The sequence below is a fragment of the Chelon labrosus genome (assembly GCF_963514085.1).
Source record: "Chelon labrosus genome assembly, chromosome: 7".
NCBI classification, from domain to species: Eukaryota; Metazoa; Chordata; class Actinopteri; order Mugiliformes; family Mugilidae; genus Chelon; species Chelon labrosus.
The window spans coordinates 12911731-12936495 of record NC_140343.1 but is presented as its reverse complement, the minus strand read 5'-3'; the positions used below and the strand labels follow the sequence as shown (position 1 = coordinate 12936495).

Genomic DNA, 24765 nt, shown 5'->3' with positions numbered 1-24765 from the left:
GAATACATCCATAATATTTTAATTGGCTCTTGTATTCATAAACTGCCATTTCACAATCTGCCTATCCAACATTTGAAAGCCAGATCACTTCCTTTATCATGTTTGCCTGTTTCTATTTTAAAGGGCGGGTGAAAGGTGTCACTTCTCTACCCAAACATCATTACGCGAGAGTAGTTTATTTGTGTGTGCACACGTGCATGTGCTGCTGGCACAGGTTGACAGGTCACAGCGGTTTCTCTGCTAAATGGTTTCAATATTGCAGGGCAGAGTGGGAGGTCAACACAAAGAGCTTTTCTTTTTTTCCCCCCAGCAAAATCTGCACAGTCGCCAAATAGAATGAAAAATGCATTTAACCAGCAAATAATGCTTCATGGAAGACAGAGTTAAAGTAATCATCAAGTGTCAATTAAGTGTTTATTAAGTATATATATATATATATATATATATATTGACAGAGATTGGTATAAGATTCTTCTAGATCAATAATCAAATGGATTTATAAACCAATATTCAGATATTAACTTTTTGCTCATCTGGCAGTTTTAGGTTTTATTTCACAGAATTACTGTTATGAAAAATGCAGCAGATAAAGTACAGTCTTAAAATTATATTGGTTGTGTTAAATAACTATTCAGCACATCAGTGTTCTTTAATTATTAACAGAAAATAAATGTTGATCTGCGCAGTGCCCACAAACCATACGCGTGTAAATTCCAACATTGAGCTGCACGCTGCTCCGTGCGTCTGGGCTCATCTGAATTTAAATGTGCAGTAGCAAATGAGAGCGCACGCAGCTTTCATGTGGTGTTGAATGGGGAGTCCAGAAGCCATATTTCACTGGGAGCTCCCTCAGGGGCCGTAGATAGTGTCAGCAAAGCAGGGCAAGAGCCCAAAGATGCATGGTAGTAATATTTCAGGATGTGATCCGGAAAGAATGTGAAACCAGGAACGGGGCCACACTGATGATCTTCTGAGGAAAGAGGAAATATAGGCCATGTGATGATGCAAGGAAAGGTTGGTTTGTTGGTCCAACTTAGGCTTTTGCAAAGAAGGAAATTCCTCAAGAACTGTTTGCCATGTAATTTGCCATGTCGCCTAAGTTTGTGCAGACATTTAAAGTTCACAGTTGACAGGGTCTCCCTACACATCCTCAAACATTTCCACCAATGTCCCCATGTGGTCTACATTTATAGTTTTAATGGACCTCCATAAGTTTGAAATATGTGGTTTTGAATGAAATGTGTTAACAACAGTTGGATGGACTGTCATGGAGATACTAAAAGACCAGTTTGTAGGACTTAGTGCAATCTAGTAGGGTGGTTTTGACTAAATACTGAAGGAACTGGCCACCATGTTTTCCTACTCTGGTGTGTAGTGCAACTTATCAGGGCTCTAGCCTTGGGTTTAGCACCCAGCCGTCTCCGGCAGTTATTGTGGTGACGGCAGGGCCGCAGGTGATCAGGGAATGAAGCTTTTCTTCATCTTTCATTTTGTACAATATTGTCCCTTCTAGCTCAGAGATTTTCTAGGTCAGGGGGAAGCAGCTGTTGCTACCAGGGGGTGACGTGAGTGGTGGCATAAATTGTAAGCCACCGCCTAATGTTAGTTTAAGTTCGTTGAAGCTTAGCTCTGTTGATGCTTGTTGTGAGGAGTTGCAGTTAACAAGAGTTTTTTTTGTAGACTTCTACTGAAGTCAGCTGGTAGACAAAGGAAAACATACGATGAAAAACACTCTCAGTTCCTCACTTCCAAAAAAAGAACGAGCTCTTCAGTTGGAGTAACAGTGAGTACTAGTTACGCCAGAACATACAAAGGTGCTGTTTTCTATCCATTCATCACTGTGTGATAATACGCTGACCCATTTCTAAACACTTACGGTGGATGTCACATTTACTTTACACAAAAGGCTCTTAAACTGCACATAGAGAAGAAGGACTCATTCTATGCTGACAAAAACACAACCAACCCTGTCCCCAACTACTCACAATAGTAACTTCAACATACAGATCACTCATCAGATGCTCTAAAGACAAATCTGAAGGAGGTGAATATCTGGCCAGCATGAGCTACCTCTCCTCTTCAGGGCTGTCTTGAGCACACTGACTGGGACATGTTTAGGTGGGATGCAAACCGAGGGCGAAACGACCACGGTGTCAGTGACTGGTTACATCAGTTACACGCTCCAACCAGAAGCTGTGGCCTTAAGAACAACATGGTCCCCCATCCTGACCACATTTTACAGAGGGACCATCATCCTGAGCAGCTGCATCACTGTCTGGTTTGGGAACTGCACCATCTCAGTTCACATCATCGGACTCTCTCTACCCTCCATCACGAACATTTACACGCTGCATCCGCAAAGCCAACAGCATCGTGGATGACCACACACACACTCTTCACCATCCTTCCATCTGGGAAAAGGTTGCGGAGCACTCGGGCCCAGACACAACCAGACTGTGTAACAGTTTATTCCCTCAAGTCATCAGACACTTGAAGTCTCTGAAACTGGACAGTGCATGCACAATAATCATAACCTATATTCAGCCCTTGTCACACATCCTTCAAATCTGTATTGCACTGTTCGTCTTTGCACTGTTGACACGGTCTGTTTGCACTGTTTTGTATTGTCTCATATTTAGTCCCATGTCTTCATCTAGCTCCATGGTCCTGGAGCAACGTCCTCTCATCTCACTATGTACTGCACCTTCTATATATGGTTGAAATGAGAGTAAAAGCCTCTTTGATCTTTGAACTTAAAGTGAATGTGTCAACAAAAAGATGGATCAGTCTGAACAGTAATCAGGTATGGAAAATCCCTGGATATCTTAACTTTTCCTTTGGTCAAAACTGGAATTTGGACAATAAATAACAACATTTCTGCACAGCTAGTTGACAATAAGCCAGCTATACATCAACATGTCAGCTCTGCCAGTAAGGACTTAATATAAACTCACTCACAAATGATAGAACAACACTTGGTACACACACGTACTCTGAATATTCATTCAAAAAGTTCACACCGTTCCAATATCTGGTTCCGTCCTCTTTGCTGAACTCATAAACGCTTTTACATCACATCGCTGCCTTTGTTTTGCACCCAGGGGCAATATTTAGTCAAACTCAGACACCATCATCCACTGACAGATCACACATCTCAGAAACTCAAGATCTATCTCCATCTCTGTGATGGTCATCAGCATTGTCAGTTTGCAGCATCCTGCCATCCAAACAGGAAACAGAACATTAAGGGCGAGAGAGAGAGGGAAGGAACGCAGCAGTGCATTGTTTTTTCTTCATGTAATGAGAAGCTCTAATACAGCGCTGACAAATGAGTCCTTATCATAAAACATGCCAGCTTGAACGAAATGAAAACATTACTGTGGAAACGTTTCGACAGTTTTCTCCCGACGCACATTCTCTCTCAATAACGCCGCCTTCTCTATTCTGCATATTGTTTGACAGACACATGGTTTTGTGGTGAAGAAAATGGCTTTTCAGCATGTCATCATTAATAATTCACTTATGACAAACAGCTCTGACATTTACACTGCGCCGGGTGTCTGTCTGACACTGACAGGGAGACAATAATGAAGGAGAAGGAGGAGACCGATACAGGGAGCGACAGATTCTCTCTCAGTTGTGTGCCGATGCAATTAGAAAGGTTCAATAAACTGTCGAATCTGAAAGAGTAAAACCCAGATGAAGGGAGCTCGGGTGACCTTTGGATGATCTTTACATAGCTCCTTGACTGACCTCAGACTGAGCTCTGTGCTGAGGTTATACTGACTCTAAGAACAATCAGAGAGTGTAAGCAAACCTAGACATGGCATTGGAATAACCAGGTCACGTCCTTTAAACATATAGTGAAATTGATGAGAATTTAGATTTCACAGTTTGCTGTCCTGTTACGCCTCTGTTTAAAAACCATCCGTCACACACTTCCTGAGGATTCGAGAGACAACTGTGAACAAAGAATGTGCAAATAAGCTGCAGACAGACTTGCCTGCTGACTAAGTGCTGGACTTTGTAAATCTGTGTGTCTTCTGAGTGTCCGTCCGACTCGCACCTCAGCAGATTTAGAAAAAAACGATGTGTGAAAGCCTCTGAGGGCAGCAAAGTGCAGACACTCTGTCAGAGCTAATGCTTTGTGGGCAGACAAACACTGAGTGATGCAAACAGACTGAAAGTGGGGTGATACCTGTGTTTCACTGACCAGATTATTGCCTTTCCAGTCTGTTGAGCATTTCTAGAAAAGCATTTCTAGTTTTATTTTCTAGACGCCGCTTTTATACAATAAGCTGCGTCTGTAAAGGTGTTTTCTTTAGTTCAGATCAGTTATACTTGTGACCTGAAACATGTCATAGCTGTACAGATATTCTGCAAAATTGTGACCACTCAATCAAGTATTATACCTCATTTGCAATAAAATCACTCATTCATGCAATGATGCATGCATTATCTTTCTAATAAAACTAACACAAGCCTACAGCCAGCTCTGTGATGCTGTCCTTGAACAGTACTTGCAGTTGCAGCCTTGGGATAAATTCTAAAATAAATCTTCCCATGTTAGCACGCTAAATATTTACTGTTATGCACAAACCACAAACATCAACTAAGGCTGATAAGAATATAATTAGTTTTGCAGATTTCATTTCTCTGACCAAAGTAGGGATTAAGCGATACAACCTTTTGTCCAACCAAGAACATGAACATACATTGGGTACTCATCAACACTAACCATGAAAGTGAATGTACACACATGCAGGCATAAATATACAGCACGTATAATACAGCGGCAATGGAGTCGAGTCAGTGAAATATCTTTCGACTGCTGCAGCTACGCCTTCATTGTTTTGGTACCACGGTCCTTTCTGTTTCTTCGCATCACTGGAGCTCAGTTGACCGATTAACTCCTCAAACAAAACCAGAACGGACAGCATGTTTTACGGAAGCAGTGAGAGATGAGAGACTGTCGTATCAAGGATGGGCAAGCTTTGCCAGAGGCAGAATGTAGGGGTGCTCCGATCAGATGTTTTGCAGCTGATCACTGATGGCTAATCACAGCCTCTGTATTTGACAATACAATTAAATTATACTGAAGCCACATAAATACATTCCAGCTGGCAAATCAAAGAAATAAAGAAAAAAAGTCTTGTCATCTTCTGCAAGATGACCTCCAGTGCTGAAAAGTCACTCGCTGTCTATGCTTGTGAACAGTGCGCGACGGTAGACTTGTGGTGTGGCAGCAGAGCGGAAAAATGTCCGATAGGTGGAGGTTCATCTGTAATGATGCTTGGCTGCTGACACCAGCATACATAGCATGCTAGGAGCCAGGTTGTCTTACTATTGCTGGGCCGTAACATTCTGCTGCTCCGTCCTGCAGTCAGAATATCATAAAATATCTTTGTATATATACATATATGGGGCTTTAGTTGATTTTGGGTGAATGCCAGGAAATTATCTTGTGATTCTTGAATCATCTGATCTGTTTTTCTGATTGGCCTTACAGAGGTTGTGGATAAACGTATTAAGGCGGAATATTGGCGAATAATATAATACCAATACTATCCTGAAACTAATGCAATGACAATGATTAATTTGGAAAGGGTCCATTTAGAAAACGTTATACTGAATTAAAAGCTAAATGTCCAATGAATGAGTCTGTAAACGTCTGTACCAAGAAAATTGGCAACATGAATGAGACACACACATCCCTGCACAGATAACCACTTATGACACACACAGACATAAATACACACTACACCAATAGTGATGCGCGGGGGTCTTCATCTTTCATCTGTAACCACAGAGGACTGCAGCATTTCCAGAACACATCAACTGTGAAGTATTACATGAATTGTTGATTCGATGTCTCTCAGTACGTCTTCAGTGTGCAGCTGTGTGCGTGTGTGTGTGTAATGAGAACGTTCCCGTGCTGTTCCTGTGTTTAGTGCGGAGTAATCAATATGACTATGATAGATTAAACTCAAAAAGCGGTGTCATATTTTCTCTAAAAAAAAACAACACTCAGCCCTGATGTGATGCCAAGATGTGAGAGCAGCATGCTGTCTGTAATTTCTGCTTGAACTGCGAGGACTCATCTGTTGTTTGCCTTGCCATCATAATGAATTCTTGGAAAGGGTCCATTTACAATATGTTTTAATGAATGTCCTGTAGCTCGTTTCAGCTCGCATCATCATCTTGGTTCATTGCCAAGTTAGCAAATGAAACAATGCTTTCCTATATGACCTCGTATTTAATCCATTCCATTTAGGGAAACACTTAAGAAAGAGCTTGAACAGATCTTTGCTGATGTCTACACATTTAATTTTGAGATGGCTAAGTACAGGACAAAGGAGCAACCATTCATTCTTTGTTGAAATGTTGCATTACCACAACGATGCTTCAGAAATTACTGTTCAATCCAGTAGTCCAGAGACTGTGACACGCTGCTATTGTATCATCGCTCACTCAACCACTTCAGTCTCATTCATCATGCATCCTTTTACTGTAAATATGTGTCGACAGAGGAGCTCACAAGAGCCCTTAGACAGAAGAGTTCCTCAGAGCAAAAGAAAGATGGCGAACACAGAGATGTGTGACGGGTGTGACATTAGACCCACTACAGTGGAAATCAAAGCAAATCAAGGAACTCATTCAAAGGTCCACATTAGTTCTACTTCTGGCATACATGCACACACATATCACAAAATGACTTGTTGCTAGAATATGATAAGAATCACCCTGAGGTGCTATCACTTGGAAACTGGCCTTGTGCTGATGCCTCTCTCTTTGAGAAGCCTGCTCTGGCCTGATTTTCCAGTTCAGCTTAATGACTCATGGGCTTAACATATGGTGCCATTAGTTTAACAGCTCTAACTGCCTTGAAAGTCTGACTTGGAGCATTTCATTTAACCACGACTCCCACACAGCCAGTAGCTCTTCTTTTATTGTTTCTCTCTTCACTTCAGTAAGAACATTCTGGGAATTAGACCTCTGTTTGCACCAAGTAGCAAGAGAACCTGATGCTTCAGTTCTGTCTTGAACACCGGTGGTACAACACTGATGCGCTTTACAGTATACATTCAACAAGTAAATGTTGTTTTTACTCCATATACCTTAGTCACATTTTTTTTTACAGTGAGTAAATGATAGTTCAGTTCCATTAGGTGTATGGGGGAAGACATAACAGTGAACCAGCATAGCCAAAAGCAAGACCTCCTCTAAGTGGAATACATTCATCTTTACTACAATACCACATTCCTGACTGTGGCAAGTTAAAATGTCTGCAGTGCCTATATATATAACTGTAGTTGATATATACTTAATTTGCATGCATTACAGACAATGTTTATGTACAGAAATAATCCCCAAAAAGTCACATCTTGCACCCCTTTTCAAGTTTTAAATGTCAGCGGTTCCACATATGAGTGATTTTCCCTCTAAACTTCTCTTCCTCTATAAAGAACTGTTTGATGTCCTGTAGAAAACATATTTAATGCATAATTTACAAAAACTGAAAAAGAAAGCCTCCAAAATATTTTATATTTTTGCAGAACTGTATTATTTCATTCTTGTTACCCTCCAACTATTCCCGATGGCTTAAAATAGGTTGGAACCAACTGCACTAAAATGACCACCACTGATTGATCTGAATGCCAAAGACCAGTGTCACAACTGGCCAAGCTGACTAGCTTTGTCTTGTATTGTTAAATATTTCCAAAGATACCAAATACTGTACACCAGGCTGATTTTTTTTTTTAGAAATTATGAAAAAAATAAAAAATAAAAATAAGACAAAAGAAGCTGATGAACCGGCACATCAGTAAAAATCTCAAAAATTGTGGATTTGACAACAATGAAAAGGTCAAACAGACACTAAAATATTTTAGTGCCCTCCTTTATTTGTGACCAACATCTATTCCTCATTCAGCCAAAATGACAGATTCATTCAGTCTGATTACTGTCATTAGGGCCATGTTAATGCCAACCATAAGTACTGCTATTTCATCAAGCACTTCCGAAGGATGTTGTTATCCAAGCTGCCACGTGGCAAATGCTAAACGTACACACACGCACACACACACACAGGCATCTACAAATAAAGACACAAAAACAAAAAAGATGTTTAAACCCCCTACTAAAAGCACTACAATATACCAGAATTGGATGCAGAATTGCTTCATTTACCAAGCACCATTTACGGTTTCAACTTGTCTTTCAAGTGAGGCTCGGTGTGTGACATGCAAATCTTTCAGAAGACAAAGACAGCCAGGTTGAATGGCTCATTATTTCTTCACAGTAAAAAGGGTACAGAGAAAAACTACACTGAATATTTTGTCTGCGGTACAGAAATGTGCTGTCCGACCTCAGAATGACTCTACAGACTAGTTAATGGCAACACAAGACTCAAAAGGGTTCTTCCTCTGGAGCACATAAACACGATTAACAATTAATGGCAATTAGACCAACAACAGTATTATATTCAGTTATATAATACTATATAATTGAACAATACAATAGAATATTGCTATGTGATCGACAAAACGTCAGATCTCTTGGGCAAAGGCAATGTTATTCATCCTCTGGGGATCAGGAATATATAGCAAATATTCTGCCAGTCCTTCTTTTGTCCTTCCCAAACTTGATGATGCTAGTTTAAGACTTAAAGAACCAACCTCTTGTAGCAAATTTCATTAAATTTCTTGGCTATTCATGTTTAAGAATCTATTATCAAAACTACAGGCCAAGTTAGCCAGATGTTGACACTGTTTAACAGGTCAGGAGGTCACTACAATTTTGCACATAATTCACATTTCTAGGTAATCTAAGAATATTTGTCGAGATCAATTACTGTAGATTAAAGTGAACTAAACAAGGGGTGGGAGCTGGGCATAGTCTAAAGCTTTACTTTTAATAATATCTGCTCCAGCTTGATCTGAAATCAGGCTTATTTGCCTCGGAAAACAAAAGCAGGTGCACACGTTGGCTCAGATGCAACCTCTAATGCGCCATCCTCCTGTCAGGTAGCTGAGGGTTCAACACTAACTGGCCTTGAGAGGTGGATGTTTATGGTTGTAATCCATCCCGACTCGCTCTGTTCATCGTCCTCTCAACAGTAGAAGTATAGATGTGTCATGTGGTATTGAAATAATTATATAAGGCAGTTGCAGAGGATGGCTATCTAGTCCATGGCCGAGCATCTCTACAGGCCTAGTGATCCAGTAATTACCCACTTCCACACTACTGTCACATGGACTTTAATGCCAAATGCTAATTAAAGCAGAGAATATTCAAAACTGATCCTACTACTAATTCTAAGTGTTATTCCTCCTTATCTTGTCCTCTGTGTTCATTGTTCGCCATCTTCTCCTCTGTCTTTTTAGCCACAGACATAGCTCGGGATAAGATATGGCATCCTGTGCCTGTGGTGAAGAAGCTATGAGGGGTGCACAGAGGGTGCCACTGCTGCTAGAGGTGAAGCCCCACCTTCAGCAGAGAAACAGAGGGGAGTCACTGCTATAATCAGCCTCAAATTCCACAGCGCTGCAGGGCAGGAAACCAGTAAATACATTCACACACGTGCACGTGGTATGAGCATGTGAATGAGGACATGGATCACACACGCAAACACATGCACACATTTGCAGATTAGAGAATGTTAGATGAAAACAATATCATTCTAATGTCTGAGGTACAAAACTAGAGGCAGTGGGACGTTACCTCAGCATAAACATATAAATGTTTACTGGTTCAAAAGTTCAGAGAGAAAAATAAATACATCTGCTCGCAATGGGATAATCCTACAACCAATTAAAACTTTTTTCAACTCTAGTCCTCTCAACACATATTGAGATTGTTTGTGCATTTTATGTTTCTAATGAGAAAACATGTGAAAATACTTTTGTATATCTCGCATCATCCTTTGTGCCTTTCAGAAAGAAATGTGTAAAGTGTGAACATTAATTTAAAACTGTAATTACGAGGAAATTAGGTTTTATTACAGATGAATTTGAATGCTCAGAGAATTTGCAATATAGCAACAGATAAATAAATAAATTACAGAATTAGATGAAGGTTTTGTTCATATTCACTGCTAGTTAAATAACATCTGCTGGACAACACAAGTAAAATGTGGCCTGAACAAACATCACAGATCTGCCCCTTCTGTCTAAATATAATTTGGTCTCTGATGTGCTGACATCTCTGCTTACAGAGTGATCAGTAGAAACCTGGTGTTCCACAGAGGCTAGTCTTCTAAAACAAACACGAAAAGGTGTAATCTACATCACATTAGATCAATGAATCGCTGCCATTTAGCCTCCGTCTCATTTGAATTCTAGTCCCCAAGCTACTAAGCATTTTTTCACGCAAAATTAAAACAGTGCAACAGCCTCTTCCAAAACATCTCTGTAAATTTACTAATGTTAGTTGAACTGTATTTTGTCTCTATGCTATGAGAACTGTAGTCACTTTGGTGATGTATAGAATAGATATAGCATAAAATCTAGGGTAATACAGCGGGTAAGAGGTAAGGTATAGTACTTCAGTCTTGGACAGAACACTCACAGACTTCAGCCAGTATGTGACAACCCGTGACAACAAAACCCTGGACCTGCTGCATGCAAATGCCCTCAATGCATATAGTACCACCGCCACTCTACAAGAGGAAGTTGGTGGCCAAACTCCAGCAGAAGAACATGGTTAGGAATGAAGGATATAACGGGCTGTGGGGGTAGAGGCAGATTGTCTGAAGGCAACTTGGAGCATGCGAACGAGCTTAAAAAAACGTCTTCAACAGGTTTAGCTCTCAGACTCCTGTTTCCTCTACTGCACCCCTCGGTAGGGATGTGGGGTGGTGGAGGATTACAAATACCTGGGAGTGACCATCGATAACAGACTGAAGTGGAAGACCAACAGTACAGCTGTGTACAAGAAGGACTGCAGCAGACTGTATTTCCTGAGGAAGCTGAGGACACTAAACCAACTGTTATCAGTCATGGATAACCCTGACCACCCTCCCTATCACACAAAAGACAGACAACGGAGCACGTTCTTCAGAAGGCTCAGACAACTTTGTTGTCTCAAAGTCTATACAGTCTTTTTGCAATCTATCTATCTATCTATCTATCTATCTATCTATCTATCTATCTATCTATCTATCTATCTATCTATCTATCTATATGAGTGCCTACTTACTCCCACTCCTTGCGACGTGCTTGCGGTGTGCTCTGTATCTTGTGAGCCTGGTGGGCTTTGACAATGTCCCTCTGTTCGATCAAGCCTCCCCGCCGTCTCTTGATCACATTAGGACTGACCGCCAAATCTCCATCCACCCCCAGCATTCCAGCTCCAGCGTCAAAAGTCGAGGCCACATTGAGAGAGAGGCCCAGAGGGCTTAGGTGCAGAGGGGCAGCATGTCCTCGCATGTGTGGGAGGTAGACGGTGTCGTGGCTGGTTGGCAGACTTTGGGGCTCCAGGAGGGAGTGAGACTCAGAATACTGGTTTGACCCTTCACCCTTTCCTGCACGATGCTTCTGAAAGTTCTCACCGTCTGATGGCGACGGATGGAGGATGTGGTGCCTGGGGGTGCTGCTACCACACATCGCCCCCATGCCAACACCCAAACCACCCACTGGACACTCTGGCCCTCCAGTGCCTCTCGGTAGCTCCAAAACATTGTGGTCCTCTGTCAGAGACTGAGAGCTGACTGAACAGGAGCGCAGTTCCAGCATGGTGGGAAGGCTGTCCAGGATCTCAGCATAGTGCTGCAGGAAAGAAAGGGAGCAGAGAGGAAATGGAAGACAGCAAAAGAAAATGTGAGAGACACATTATTTAAACTTAACTGACATCAAATAAATCAGCTGCCTGAATCTGTTATTCAGAGGCTGCACAGTCTGGAAAACAAACAAATATGAGTGTCTGCTAAAGGTTTTTGACATCCTTTTACTATATGCATACACAGATTTGCTCAGTTCAGACTTAGGTCCAAAATATTATATTGTATATATACTGTAGATTGCATGGTAAAGCCAAATATATGTGGGTTGTAAAATACAACAGAACAAAGAAAACCCAGTAGTAAGGGTAATTTCCAACAAATAGCAACATAAATCCCTACATAGAAACTGACATGTAGTGGTAGCTTTCTGTTACACCTCTATATTTGATGTACATGCTGTAACTGAAGATTGGCTCTTACATTATGAACAAAAGCCTGAAGACATCCAGCTTCTGTGTAACTATGAATTTGTTCAGCTAACCCTCTGAGGCAATTTGCCAGTCGCCCAATAGCTCTCAATATCCTCAACATTTTAAAATATCACCAGTCCTCTCTGCATCAGAACCAATTAGATAAGCTCTAATGCATCCCTTAAAACAAATAATCAAATCATACTGTCAGCGCTGTGCTTAATTGTGCAATTAAGTAAAGGGAAGACAGAGAAGGAGAGCAGCTTTATCAACCCATCTTCTCCTTTTCTGGTGGTATCATTGAGAACTAGCCTGTTTTGGGGTATGTGCTAAACAGGAGAGGCACATCATACACTTTTACTAAAATGCTGCAAAAGCCTCTCTGCTGCACCCGCTAGAGCCATCACCACAATTTCAGTTAGCAGAATGATATATTTCTGGTTTTACAGCCCCTCTGAGAGGAAAGCGTCTAAATCACCTGTGTGGTTAAGATATGGAGCAGTAAAAACAGGATGTGGTATTGCACAAAGCTGATAAGAGGGCTGAGTGAGAGCAATGCTGTTCAACTGTCTTGTACATGAGATCAATGACACTGCTTAAGCACCTTTAAGGTCATTCACGTGTCTGTTGTCAATAAGTGAACACACCACTATGAATGAGTGATCAGAAAAACTCTTGAGTTGATGATGAAGGGACCCGCACCTCCTCAACTTCAAGAGATTATTAAAAATTTCCTACAAACTGAATTTGTTTGATTTGTCAACATCTTGGAAGAAGATAAAGCTTCAGAAATAAGTTGAATCCTCAGCATGAGAAGTAGCAAAACAAATCTGAGATTGTAAGTTTTTTTTTTTTTTTTGACTGGGACACGAATAAAGCAACAATAATTTGATTTAATAAAATAATGAGGCAAAAAGTGATATGAAGTTTTGTAATAAAAAAAATTAAACAAAGTGGTCAAATACGGCAAAAAAGCAAACAAACAGCAAATGAACGACTCTTTTCCTGAGTCAAGGATGGCTGGCTGACAGTCATTGCTGATACTAATGTTGTTTGTGCTATAATCCGACATTATACTCCATCTTTTAGCATCTTTTGTTTAATACAGACACTGTTTCAACTCACTGCACACTGGCTGCTCAGCACCACAGCACACAGAAACGAACAGAGGATGGTAACTTCCCCAAGAACAGGGGCAGTATTTTAAAGGTAATATAAACACAGAATAAAGGGAAAGGAAGAATACGGCACCTACATTTGTCAGATGAGCCAAATCCAAACTCTAAATGCATATTAATGTGTGCTGCAGCATTTATAGGTGTTCAAACTTTAGCAAGTTAGCGTTCCTAACTCTATGTGCCGCCCACAAGTGGACAAAAAAAGAAACTAATGGGAGAAGAGCCTTGACATGCTAACAGTAGTCTCAAGAATAATATCATTTAGGTTTTATTGGCAAAACTATGATTGTCTTAAAATGGAGCCAGACATCTTGACTTATGCCATGCCTTTTCCAATTTTCTGCTCATTAATTTATTATAGCTGTAGTAATCTGAGTCACCAAGAACAAGACGGTGATAATGCGATTAAAATGCATAATAGCAGACAGAGTAGAAGTGGTGACAAAAAAAGAAAGTAAAAGTTAAAGTAACTGTGACTCAATGTTGTATGAAATCCAGAAATCAATAAATTAATAATCAATTCTTAAATACAGTGTTACAGATTTTCTCCTTACGCACACAATCCGTGCTGTTTCTATAGTTTCCGGCAAACCGTGGCCATTACATCTGACACCTTAAATTTCCTGCTCTCTGGGGGGCACATGGTACATAATGACAAAGCTGCAGCTCCGGAAATGGACTAATGTGACCATAGGTAAAGTAGCTACCTTTAATTAATGAACCTGAGCTGGGCTTCCAACAGAGACAGAAAACATTTCCTCTGTTTGCCGGCTTTAATGCACCACAGTGATATTCAGAGTGAGACTCACCCTGAGAAGACCAGTGTAAATGTACACATGTGAATATATTGTTGTGTTTATCCACACAGTTGTCCATTGTGCGGTCCCTGGCAGAGGGAGATCTGTCTGAGAAATGCAGGAGAACCCTCGTTGATCTGGTGCTAACTGAATCCATTTGGCAAATTATGTTTTCAGACTGTCTGAACAGGAATGCCAACCCATTTAGGAGATATGTTCCAATGTCTGAGTTCAGACAGTAGGCTGAGCATGACACTCCAAGAAACAGATCGAGAAAACGTAACAAAAACTATAATAAATCAGGTGCTAAATGTGCAATCCATAGTAACTAAAAACCATTTGACAACCGAAACCTCCTGCATTTGTCAGACTAGAACGGAATAAAAAAAATAATTTTTCAGACAAATGTGGTTAGTAAAGGACTGAAGGACAAACAGGCTTCTTCTAAAAGGTGAGTGCTCACACAGACATTGAAATTGGCAAGAAATATGTCGGGAAACATTGATTTTTATATTGCAAAAGCACAAGGCTACCTTCACATCACTCCCGTTATTATAGGTGCTATTTTATCCATTGTACGTTAAGACCGCTGTGTTTGTCTATATATACCACTTTTTTGCTTTTTATATACATGTAACCTACAGCATATTCTGTACTGAGGCACTTCACTTGATTTGTAACAGACTCATCCTACCCAAATGCACCACAGAGCGTCACAGGATGTCATTCCTGCCTGTGGCCATCAAACTTTATGACTCCTCTTACTCCTACTCTTAACACTTCAGACTCTTTTTAATTTATTTGTAACGACTTACCACTGTATATTGTGAATACTTGTACAATCTTTGTTTTTTTTTTTAATGCATCTTACTTTTATTTTTTATATATTTATATTACTTTTTATTCTATTTGTATTTGACTCTGTCACTTTATGGGAGCAACAGCAACAAAACAATTTCCTTGAAGGATTAATAAAGTATTCTGATTCTGACTGTTTGTGGTCCTCAACCATCTACTGTGAGATGGATAACATGACATAAAAGGACAGATACAAATACTCTCTCTTGTGATGTTTCTTGTCCATATATTAGCTTAGTTGTGTCACTTTTAAAAGCACTGCACACAATTTTGGGAAACACTTGCAATTTGCAAAGAATTACAAGCATAAAATGTTACTGTTTTACCATCTGTGCAGTAACTGTGAAGCTGGTGCTAGTGGCTGGTTATCTTTGTTTAGCACAAAGACTGGGCAGAAACAGTCAGCCTTTTTAGCAAAGTTACCTTCAAATGGAGTTGGGTTTACCATGTTCACAAGAAACAATCTTGAAAGTGGAAATTTTCAATAAAGGCTCACGAGCTGTTAAGTGTTTTCAGAAATGGTGGTGGTGGGTGGTAGGCAAATATATCGTAATTTTGTCAACGGAAAACGATATTCCAAACCAGTTCTTCATTTGATTTAGCCAATGTATTCCTTACATTAAGTTGCACAAGTATTAGCTTGTAAAGTCTCTGTAGACGTCAAAACTTGCCCAGTGTGTTGTCACGACTCGCTAATGTTATCACTTGTACTGTTGGTCGTCCAACCAAATCTAACAGTTACCAAGCTAATGGCCGAGTAGCTCAGAGTTGTAAATGCAAAGGCAAAAACGAAAAGAACACAGATGGAATATCATCATTTGGACTTCGGACATTAACTTTCAGCGTGAGAGTGTTTTATAGCCTTTATTGAAATCTAAGCTAACCAGCTACTGGAGTTAGTTTATTGCATTATAACACAAAAAATAAAGAAGTAAATTGTATCACCAAACAAAGATACAGTTCAATTTTTATAACACATTACGTTCTACTATCATAACCATTACACTGAAAATAGTCAAACTACAGACCATGACCACAAAGCTTTGAAAAACACCCACACTGTCAGTCACAGACTCAGACATCAAGGCTCCAGCTGCTTTCCTGCGCTCTCCACTGTGGTAGCCCTTCACAATTATCAAAACCATACAGCCAAGAAAGTTGACTGTGGTTTGTTATAATCCTCCTAATTAGCTTTTAAGTAGGTTGTTGTTGATGATGAGCCTTGGTCACTGAGCTTTCAATGCCATTATCTGAAATTGCTCATAAACATCAAATGTCTTATTCACAGCCATGTGGTGACTACTTGGTCACTGTGGGTCAGATAAAATGAGACAAAAATCAATTGAGTCCCGACTAAAACTGAATCACAGCTGCAGGGACCAACATGTTTTATGCTCTTTGGTGGACAGCCAGGTGTTTGCAAGGTTTATAATGAGGAGTGAAGAAGAGGCCGAGGCAGGCGAGGAACCTTCTCACACCTGCTGTTCCCCCCACAGCCCACGCAACTGCCTGATTGCACGTTATTTTTCGCCACATCCTCCCCTCAACCTGAATGTCTACCGGGTGAGTGGCCAAATCTGTGTCAGGAAGTGTTATGTCACCTGAGACTAATGGGCGACGTGTTTGTGGGAAAGTCAAGCGTAAAATTTCAGCTAGCTGAAAATAACCATTGTGTTTGTAGAAGCGTGGGTGATTCGGCCATTGTGTTAATACTTAAACAGTGTATTTCCTTGTGCTTCTTCATCACATAAATGAAGAATATGGCAAAGGATAAGATGACAGGATAAAAGTTACAAGTATCCATAAAAGAATCTAAGTGTTAGCTGTGCCTTTAGTGGTTGAATTTAAACATGCATTTGGACCTTTAGGAGTCATATATCACAATGCAGTGGGGGGGGGGAATCAATATTATGTACACACACACAACTCAGCGGTGACAACATTTTTCTACAATATTTCTTCAATCGTTTTTGGTGACACTGTGTGCCGTTAGTCATTTTCCAGCTTTGTTTGCCTTGTACAAACAGAAGAACAAAGACCACAACTGAACACACAGCTCAGACGAGAGTAGAAGAAAAGAGACACATACATTATGAAAGGGTCTGCTGGATGAGAAGTCTAACTTTCTCTTGCTCAGCTGGTCCCTAACTTTACTGCAGTTACTCTCTTTAATATACGGTCACTGCACATTACTGTTCTGTATTATACAGAGTGCATTAGGCAGTGCCAACGTCTACATATTAAATTTACAGCTTTCAATGACACGCTGTGGTGCATTTTAAGTGAGCGCGCGGAAGAAGCAAAATATGCAAATGCATAAAGTTTGACTGGCAAAATGTATCTTTTACAATGTCTGAATATTTAGGCAGCTATTGTAAACTTTAAGTTTCCCAGCTGAGACACTAAATACTTACACAGAATATTGCTAACCGGTAAATAATCAAAACTTTTCCATTGTTTCTTGCAGATTTACTCCACCCACGGTCACGTATCTCTGCTTCTATTACTGCCTCTATACCAGAAATTCATGTCCTCTGAACCTGGATAAATTCATTGTATTGTAAATGTATGACAGATGTTTTTTACCAACACATGTTCTATACAGATGCAGTAGTTTTGTATATTTGTTAATGCAAATACTATGTACTCTGGATTGCCTTTGTTTCATTTCTTCTTCTTTTGCTTTTATTTTAACTTTACTTTACAAATTATTGGCACATTGTTGTTTGTTTGTTTTTTTTTGGGGGGGGGGGCATTTCCTATATTCTGTTTAATGCTTGACAGTTATTTTACACATCCATTTACTTGAACTGTGTTTTTTAATACACAATTCTTTGTTGTATTCTGGTACTTGTTATTGCACAAGCCCCCCATTCCCCTGCAGGGCTCATTAATGTTTCATATTATCATTACGTATTATGTCATAAACACTGAATGACTTGAGTCTGAAAAGATTAAATGAAAGGAAGTGAGTGTGAGGGTGACGCTATTTGTAGATCCTATGTATATATGTGTATATATACTGTATATACATATATATATATATATATATATGTATTTAAGTGCAGCCAGGTACACCATGACATGTAGCCTTTTGATGATGAAAAGACGCATCTGAGATGGATCCCAGTGCAGCCATGACCTTCCAGGAAAGATCGTTATGTAACACTGACATATCAGATCAGTAATGATCAACGCTACTAATAGGAAGACTGCACAGTTAAGGACAAATCATTGTGGAAGGTGAAGTGGCCACATGGGGAATTGCTGGAAGATGATACATTTAATTCATTATCATTTTTAGACATTATAATCTGTTGGCTTAATTTATTTAGAAATATGTAATGCCCCAAGAGCAGGATAAGATACAAAAGCATACATTATTACAGGAGTTTTGTTTTTGACAAAACAATGTAAGAAATGTTTCCATTCTTAATGTTCCATATGCAGATGTTTCATAAGGTTTCATTACTGTTCAGGTGACTGGTGAACAGAGAGGAAGACATCTGACTTCAACCAGCTGTTCATGAGATGACCACCACCTTTGTCTGTGTGGGCCCGGTTGGGAAAACTCAGGGACTCAGGTCTTGCGAAAGGACTGGCTACTACTACTAACAGCTCCTAACAGCTTAGGTTTCACTGCAAAATATGCCTCACACTTTAAGTAACTATAAGAAATATGAGAAGGCAAATTAGTTTGTGTTGCAAGATTCCAGGTTTCCAATTCAACAACAACTCCATGTTAGAGAAAAAGCTTTCAGCAGATGGATCATACAGTCATTAAAACACTAGAACAGGGTACAACATAAAAGCATCCATCATTCCAACATTTCAATTCACATTTTAAGAGTGTATTCCCTGCACATGATGTAGATACATACCCTGACATTATCACACGTCATGCTAAGTAAAGTAGACCCACTGCTGTTCTGAATTAACAATGTACTGGAGATAATTAATGAGCTTATAGTATGTGGTCTATAGTATGTGGTCCATCCATTTATATACAATATTAGACACGGTCCATTGGACATACACAATATTGCTACAAACTCAGCTGTCCACAGGGAACGCAGAGCAATAAGGTCACTGACACATAAATCTGTTCAACATTTACCCGCGAGACCAACGGAAAACACATTATACTTAAAAGTAAAGCCAGGACCATAAGTGTTAATCTGGTTTGTTCGTGGAAAAACATCTGCAAATATCTGTTGCATTCATTACACCAACGTCAGACTCAATGGTGCGTCACTACAACATGAAACGAAAATTGTCACTTGATTTATTGCCTGAAACATATATTCCCTCCTGCTGATAAAATAAAATGCAACTTAGCTTGAACTTTCTCTGACACATACTGTATGTAAGCTGGCAATGAGCCTGTAATGGAGTCTGCTCTTCATTCATTCATTCATTTTCTGTAACTGCTTGTCCTCTGGAGGGTCGCGGGGGGAGGGGGGTACACCCTGCAGGGCTAACACAGAGAGACGGACAACCATTCACCATGACCTACGGCCAATTTAGAATCACCAATTAACCTAATGAGCATGTCTTTCGACGGCGGGAGGAAGCCAGAGTACTCGGAGAGAACCCACACAGAACATGCAAACTCTACCCCAGTTGACCGATGGATTCGAATCCAGGACCTTCTTGCTGAGAGGCAGCAGTGCTAACCACCACACCACTGTGCCGCCCAGTCTACCCTTCTTTAAATCTAAATCATTTATAGACGTAATTGGCTGATTGAATTGGGCAGATTGTATCAAAAGCGGCTGTTTTTTTGTTTTGTTTTTTCTTTTTTTGCTAGTGTTTGTCTAACTTTATAAAACATGAAGAAATTTGTGACAAGCCACATCAATGCAGCAGCAGAGGGGTTGAAGGTCTGAAGTAAGTCTGAACAATCCGGTTCACTAGTTTAAAAACAAAAAAAACAAAACAATTACACTCTGAGGACAAAAACTAAAACTGCAGTTTTATTTCTCTTTCCTAGCAGTCGTGAATTAACTGTCTTTGTCCTTGGTGTATTGATGGTTTATCAGTAACACAATTTCCATTTCATCAAACGACTACATGCTAGGAATTTTATTGAACCCTGAGCTCCGGGGGAATTAATTCAAGTCTTCAGTGCTCTTTATCATGTATATTTAATTGCATTTCAATGGGCTTTCCCTTTATTTAAACAAATGATGCTATAAAATATATGACTGATCGTCTTTGTAAATGAGCAGATCTTTATCTGTAGTAGAGAGGGTCAACAAACGTACATACATACTCCTTGTTTGTTATACGAATGAGTTTGAGAGCTAACAAGTGGGTTCCGTTCTGTGCAGAACAGAGGCTCTAATTTATACACTAGGAAAAGCAATTTACACCCCTTTCAAGAAGAGTGGTGTTATTCACTCAGGACAATCAAAGCACTTGACAAAAAAAGATTAAAAAAAGGCGGAAACAGGAAATATTGGCAAATGTAGAGACTGGGGGTGGTGAGTAACAAGAGTTAGTATGGTGAAATAATTAACAGGACAGTCCAGAGAAGCAGGACTGATTCAAGCAAACGTCAATTTGCCCTCATTTAAAGAAAGATCATTTGATCAATTCTCCTTCGATTGAACTACAGGGCAGTGAGTGGATAAACGACTGCAATTTTAAGGCTTCAATTCAGGACAGAGACGGATGTGAAGTGATAAAATCGACTGTCAGCATTAGCCTCCAGCAGGCTGTCATCTAAAACACAAACAATGATTATTCAAACTGCCTCTTCCTTTACTGTCAAACTCCCATGACTTGAGAAAAATGACTGATGGTTTGGTCTGATAGATTAGTTCATTGGAATGCATCATCACAGACCTTAATGCAAGTTCATTTTTCAAGGGGATGAAAAAAATCACAAAAAAATTTGCTAAAGTCCTCAGTGACAGGAATACAAGGGCAACTAAAGATGAACAGTATAATCAAATCATGACATTTCAGTGTACATAAGCTCATCAACAACTTCTGTTTCTTTTTACTCAATGCAGCAGAGCAAGTCTCGATTTTCTCATCTTTAATTAATTCCTCCCTCCCTGGGGTATCGATGGCTGCCTTCCCTGGCCTCTAAGACCAAGCTGTGAAAGATTTCCTTACCTGCGCTGGAAATTTTATTATTATCTGGTCAAGTCCCACTTGGTAAATAGCAGTGCCAGATTCAGATCTTTTGCCATATGGCCCTAATGCTGCTCTCACTCTGAATAACACCATGAGGAATATGAAGATTTGAATCACGGTGGATTAGTACAAGTCTGATGGCTCACTCTCCTATCCTCTCATTCAGTTAGACTGGTAAAAGTCAAGAATGTGCTAAGACCATGACAGGGTCTTGCTGTTTTGGTCATGTTTGTGGACAACAATTATATTATGCAGCCACCCTGTGGTGACTGGAGTTGAAAAACACAACAACACTCAACATTTAGAAAAAAAATATATATATACGCCCTCCACAGTCTCATAGACAAGGCTTAATCTTAAAAACTAAAATATTTAATTGAAAAACAAAGTTAATTGTAGGTGAATTGTAGTATAAACACTATTTTGTGTACCAGCAAAACTGCATGCTATATATCATAGATCAGCATTAAGCACAATCTTCTTCGGGGTACACAAAAAATACCTCTTTAAAAAAAAAAAAAAGCTGCTTTAGTTGTCGGATGGGCTGTGAGCTAAACTGCAGAATATTTCAACAGGCACCTGTTTGACAATATAAACGCGAGATTTCTTACCTAGAAAGAATGAACTCCTTTCCATTTCGTTCTCCCTTTCCACAGAAATTAAAAATGTGGCAGCATAATCGACCACGTCCGACGTGCTCTCCCCCTGCCAGTCCTGAGAGAAGGAGAGGGGGAGAGAGAGAGAGCGAGGTGGGGGAGAGGGAGAGCGAGAGAGAGAGAGACGGTGGCAAGTTATTTACCAAGGAATGAATTGGAAATGAACATGAGGCAGTAGCCAGTTACAACACCTCTTATTAAAAAGGTGTTTGTGACCATATAACACACATATGAGTATGTCACCCGAAGTAAATGTAATAATTTGTCCAGTTTCATTTCAACAAGCTAATGCAGGTGTTGTCCTTGCTTGTTGTCTTCTGAAAGGTCTATCAAGCGTCCATACCTGAGTCCCTGTCCTCTCCGGCTGCCAAGCTTTAGCGGACTCACTTGTTAACAGTGAGAACACATGCTATCATCAAACTAAACTGTCCATTTTTTTTTTTTTTACAGCGGGCACTCCATACGTTGCCATAGAAACCAATAAAAAAATCGAACTCCACCTGAAATAAAAACCAGTGGATGAAAGCTGTGAAAAAAAAATAAAAAAAAATAAGTAAAATGAAACTATAACTCGAATGAATTGGACTTTATGGGCTAAAGTCATTTTAATAAGTGGAGCATTCATGGTGACGCTGTGAATGAAGCACAGCTTGACTCTACGTGTGTCCGTAAATGTGTGCGTCCCGCCGTAATACACGTACGTGCCGCAGGGGGGCAGTAAACGCATACACATTGTTTTGACGACGAAGCAATCGCTCATTTCATTTCCCATGTCTGCCCAGTGGTAAAGTTGACAAGTAATGCAGCCATACCTTCTGTTCCTTTCAACACACTACATCCATCGTCACACCTGTCTTAATTACCTGGGTGAAATAAGTTAAAACCATGCAAACCGTTCGCGGAGGGCAATGTTGATAATTCTTACTTTATTTGTATTATCTTTATTTTTTTTAAAACATTTTTTACATTTTACATCAATTTTATTAATGTTATATTTGAGTAATAATAATAATTATGAATTATTATAATAATTATTACGTCTTTATGTTTGTATGTGTGTGCGAAGGTGGTGCTTTGCCAACGTTTTGACGTGGTCCAACTCTCGCGATATTTCGGTCTCGGTTTCCTACCCGTCCAGGATACTCTAGTTTCACCGTTGGGAAACATCAACATAGTAACCCGGGAATAGCAACCACAGAGGCGGGTGGCGGCTTTTCTTTAAATCAATCCCACATCTATCCTGGATATGGGGGTGTAGTTACGCGAATAAACGCTGGGACGATGGGCGCATTTCGCTAGAAAAAGTTGCTAGTTTAGTTGCCACTAACTGTAAGCTAACACTGGTTTGCTAACGTTAGCTGGCTAACGCTAACATTAGCAAACAGCTGAACGAAACTGAAGCAGAAGTCCCCAGAAGTTAGGATTTTTTTAACATGAGGACACCAGCGTGAATGTGGACATCAAGACACGTCGGATAATTTCCCTAAAGGTATACGTTATGTCTTCTCAAAGCTTAGCTAAGTTAATTCAAGATTTTCCTGTGCGCTAGCATTCATATTAACTATTGAGTTAGCGGCTCCGACTATTGCCTGGACCGAAGACAATCCGAAATAAGTTATCTTGAAGTCAGATCTTCTAATAAGTTGCAGACTTATTTTTTTGGACATACACTCACTGTTTTGAAAACAGCATGGCTGTGGAAAAGTTGAAAAATGTTGCAACAGTGGTAATAATTAAAAACAGGAATGACCCTGGTGGTGAATTCACACCCGAAAGTGGATTAACGGGTTGGGTTGTTCCATTGCACGGATGACTAATTCCTGGAGACAGGGTTTCAGTTATATCCATTTACATACATGTTTTTCATAAAGCGGACATGGGCATTTAGAGGGTCATTGCTTTCGGTTTAGCATTGTGCAATTTACTATGTTCAGTGTTGTCGGCGTCTTTTGCTAGCGTTTGCCTGCTCTTGTTGCCGGTCCCAGTGATCAGTGTGAACTGTGTCCTTTAGGCTTTTTGTTTTTACGAAATTATGTGAAAAGTATGGAGTTGCTGAATAAAAGCCTAACTTCTCGGTGAGCTATCCGGGGACATAAGTTTGATGCCGTGTGGATATTACAGTCATGAAAACACAATTTACAGGGATTGAGTGGGGGTGATTTACGTTGAAGTCAATACACCCCATGTAAAGTCGGAAGATGACCCATTTTCCCCTCATCGTCCAACGCCTGGGTTGCTATGTAGCGGCCCTTTGCATAGTGGTGACTCGTGTGGTTTTAAGCTGTATTGCAACGGGCAATGTCTCTATGTGTACGGTAGTGTCTACCCATAAGTGACAACACTTGCCCTTTGCTGCCGGGCAGCGTTTCAGTCGGTTAGAAAATAAGAAATAATGCGCCATCTTGGATTTTACACAGACTTTGTTTACAGTAGTTAAACCATCCTCACAATATCGCGGGATTTGTGTTTTTGTCTCTTAATTCTTGCCGGCTTTTGTCGTTTATTCCCCTGACATGTCACCGAAGGGCTCGTCTCCCTAAGAGCACTTTGGGATTTAAATACTCAGTTGCTCGTCAACTTTTTTGAACACGAAATGCGTGGATAGGGGTGGGCTCGCATATACAGGTCCTAAGGTGTATATAGGTCCGATGTCGTACATTATGCAGTGCGTTTAAAGTTATCAGCTAGTTCCCCTGAATAACCCTAGTAGTAGATTTATCTCAAAACGTCAATTGTTAATCTCAAATTAGCTTCAAAGTGTTCATGTGATTCTGGCGTGTGCACTTTGACTTTACAACTTTTGCTAGAAGAAGCCAACGTCAGCATATCTCAGTTTGATGACATGTGATAGTTATAGTTACTTCCCTGTATTGTTTCTTCTCCTGGCTGTCTTACAAGGTGTTTTGGATTCAGTATCTCCTGGATTCACACAAAAGA

The 24765-nt window shown here is 40.1% G+C and overlaps 2 protein-coding genes across 3 annotated transcripts in view; one reads left to right on the top strand and one right to left on the bottom strand.

Annotated features, from left to right (window-relative positions):
• cacna1ea (calcium channel, voltage-dependent, R type, alpha 1E subunit a) overlaps nucleotides 1–21854 on the bottom strand; it is a 93078-nt gene extending 71224 nt beyond the window's left edge. Inside the window, 2 exon segments of the mRNA XM_084548492.1 lie at nucleotides 11200–11768; nucleotides 21784–21854. Coding sequence (XP_084404618.1) covers nucleotides 11200–11735 — 536 coding nt within the window. The 5' untranslated portion in view covers nucleotides 11736–11768; nucleotides 21784–21854.
• A 1140-nt stretch (nucleotides 21855–22994) lies between these two features.
• cep350 (centrosomal protein 350) overlaps nucleotides 22995–24765 on the top strand; it is a 29273-nt gene continuing 27502 nt past the window's right edge. For both annotated transcript variants that reach the window (XM_084547704.1, XM_084547703.1), the window contains exon 1: nucleotides 22995–23317. The gene's annotated coding sequence lies outside the window, so the exon portion shown is untranslated. The remainder of the gene's footprint in view (nucleotides 23318–24765) is intronic.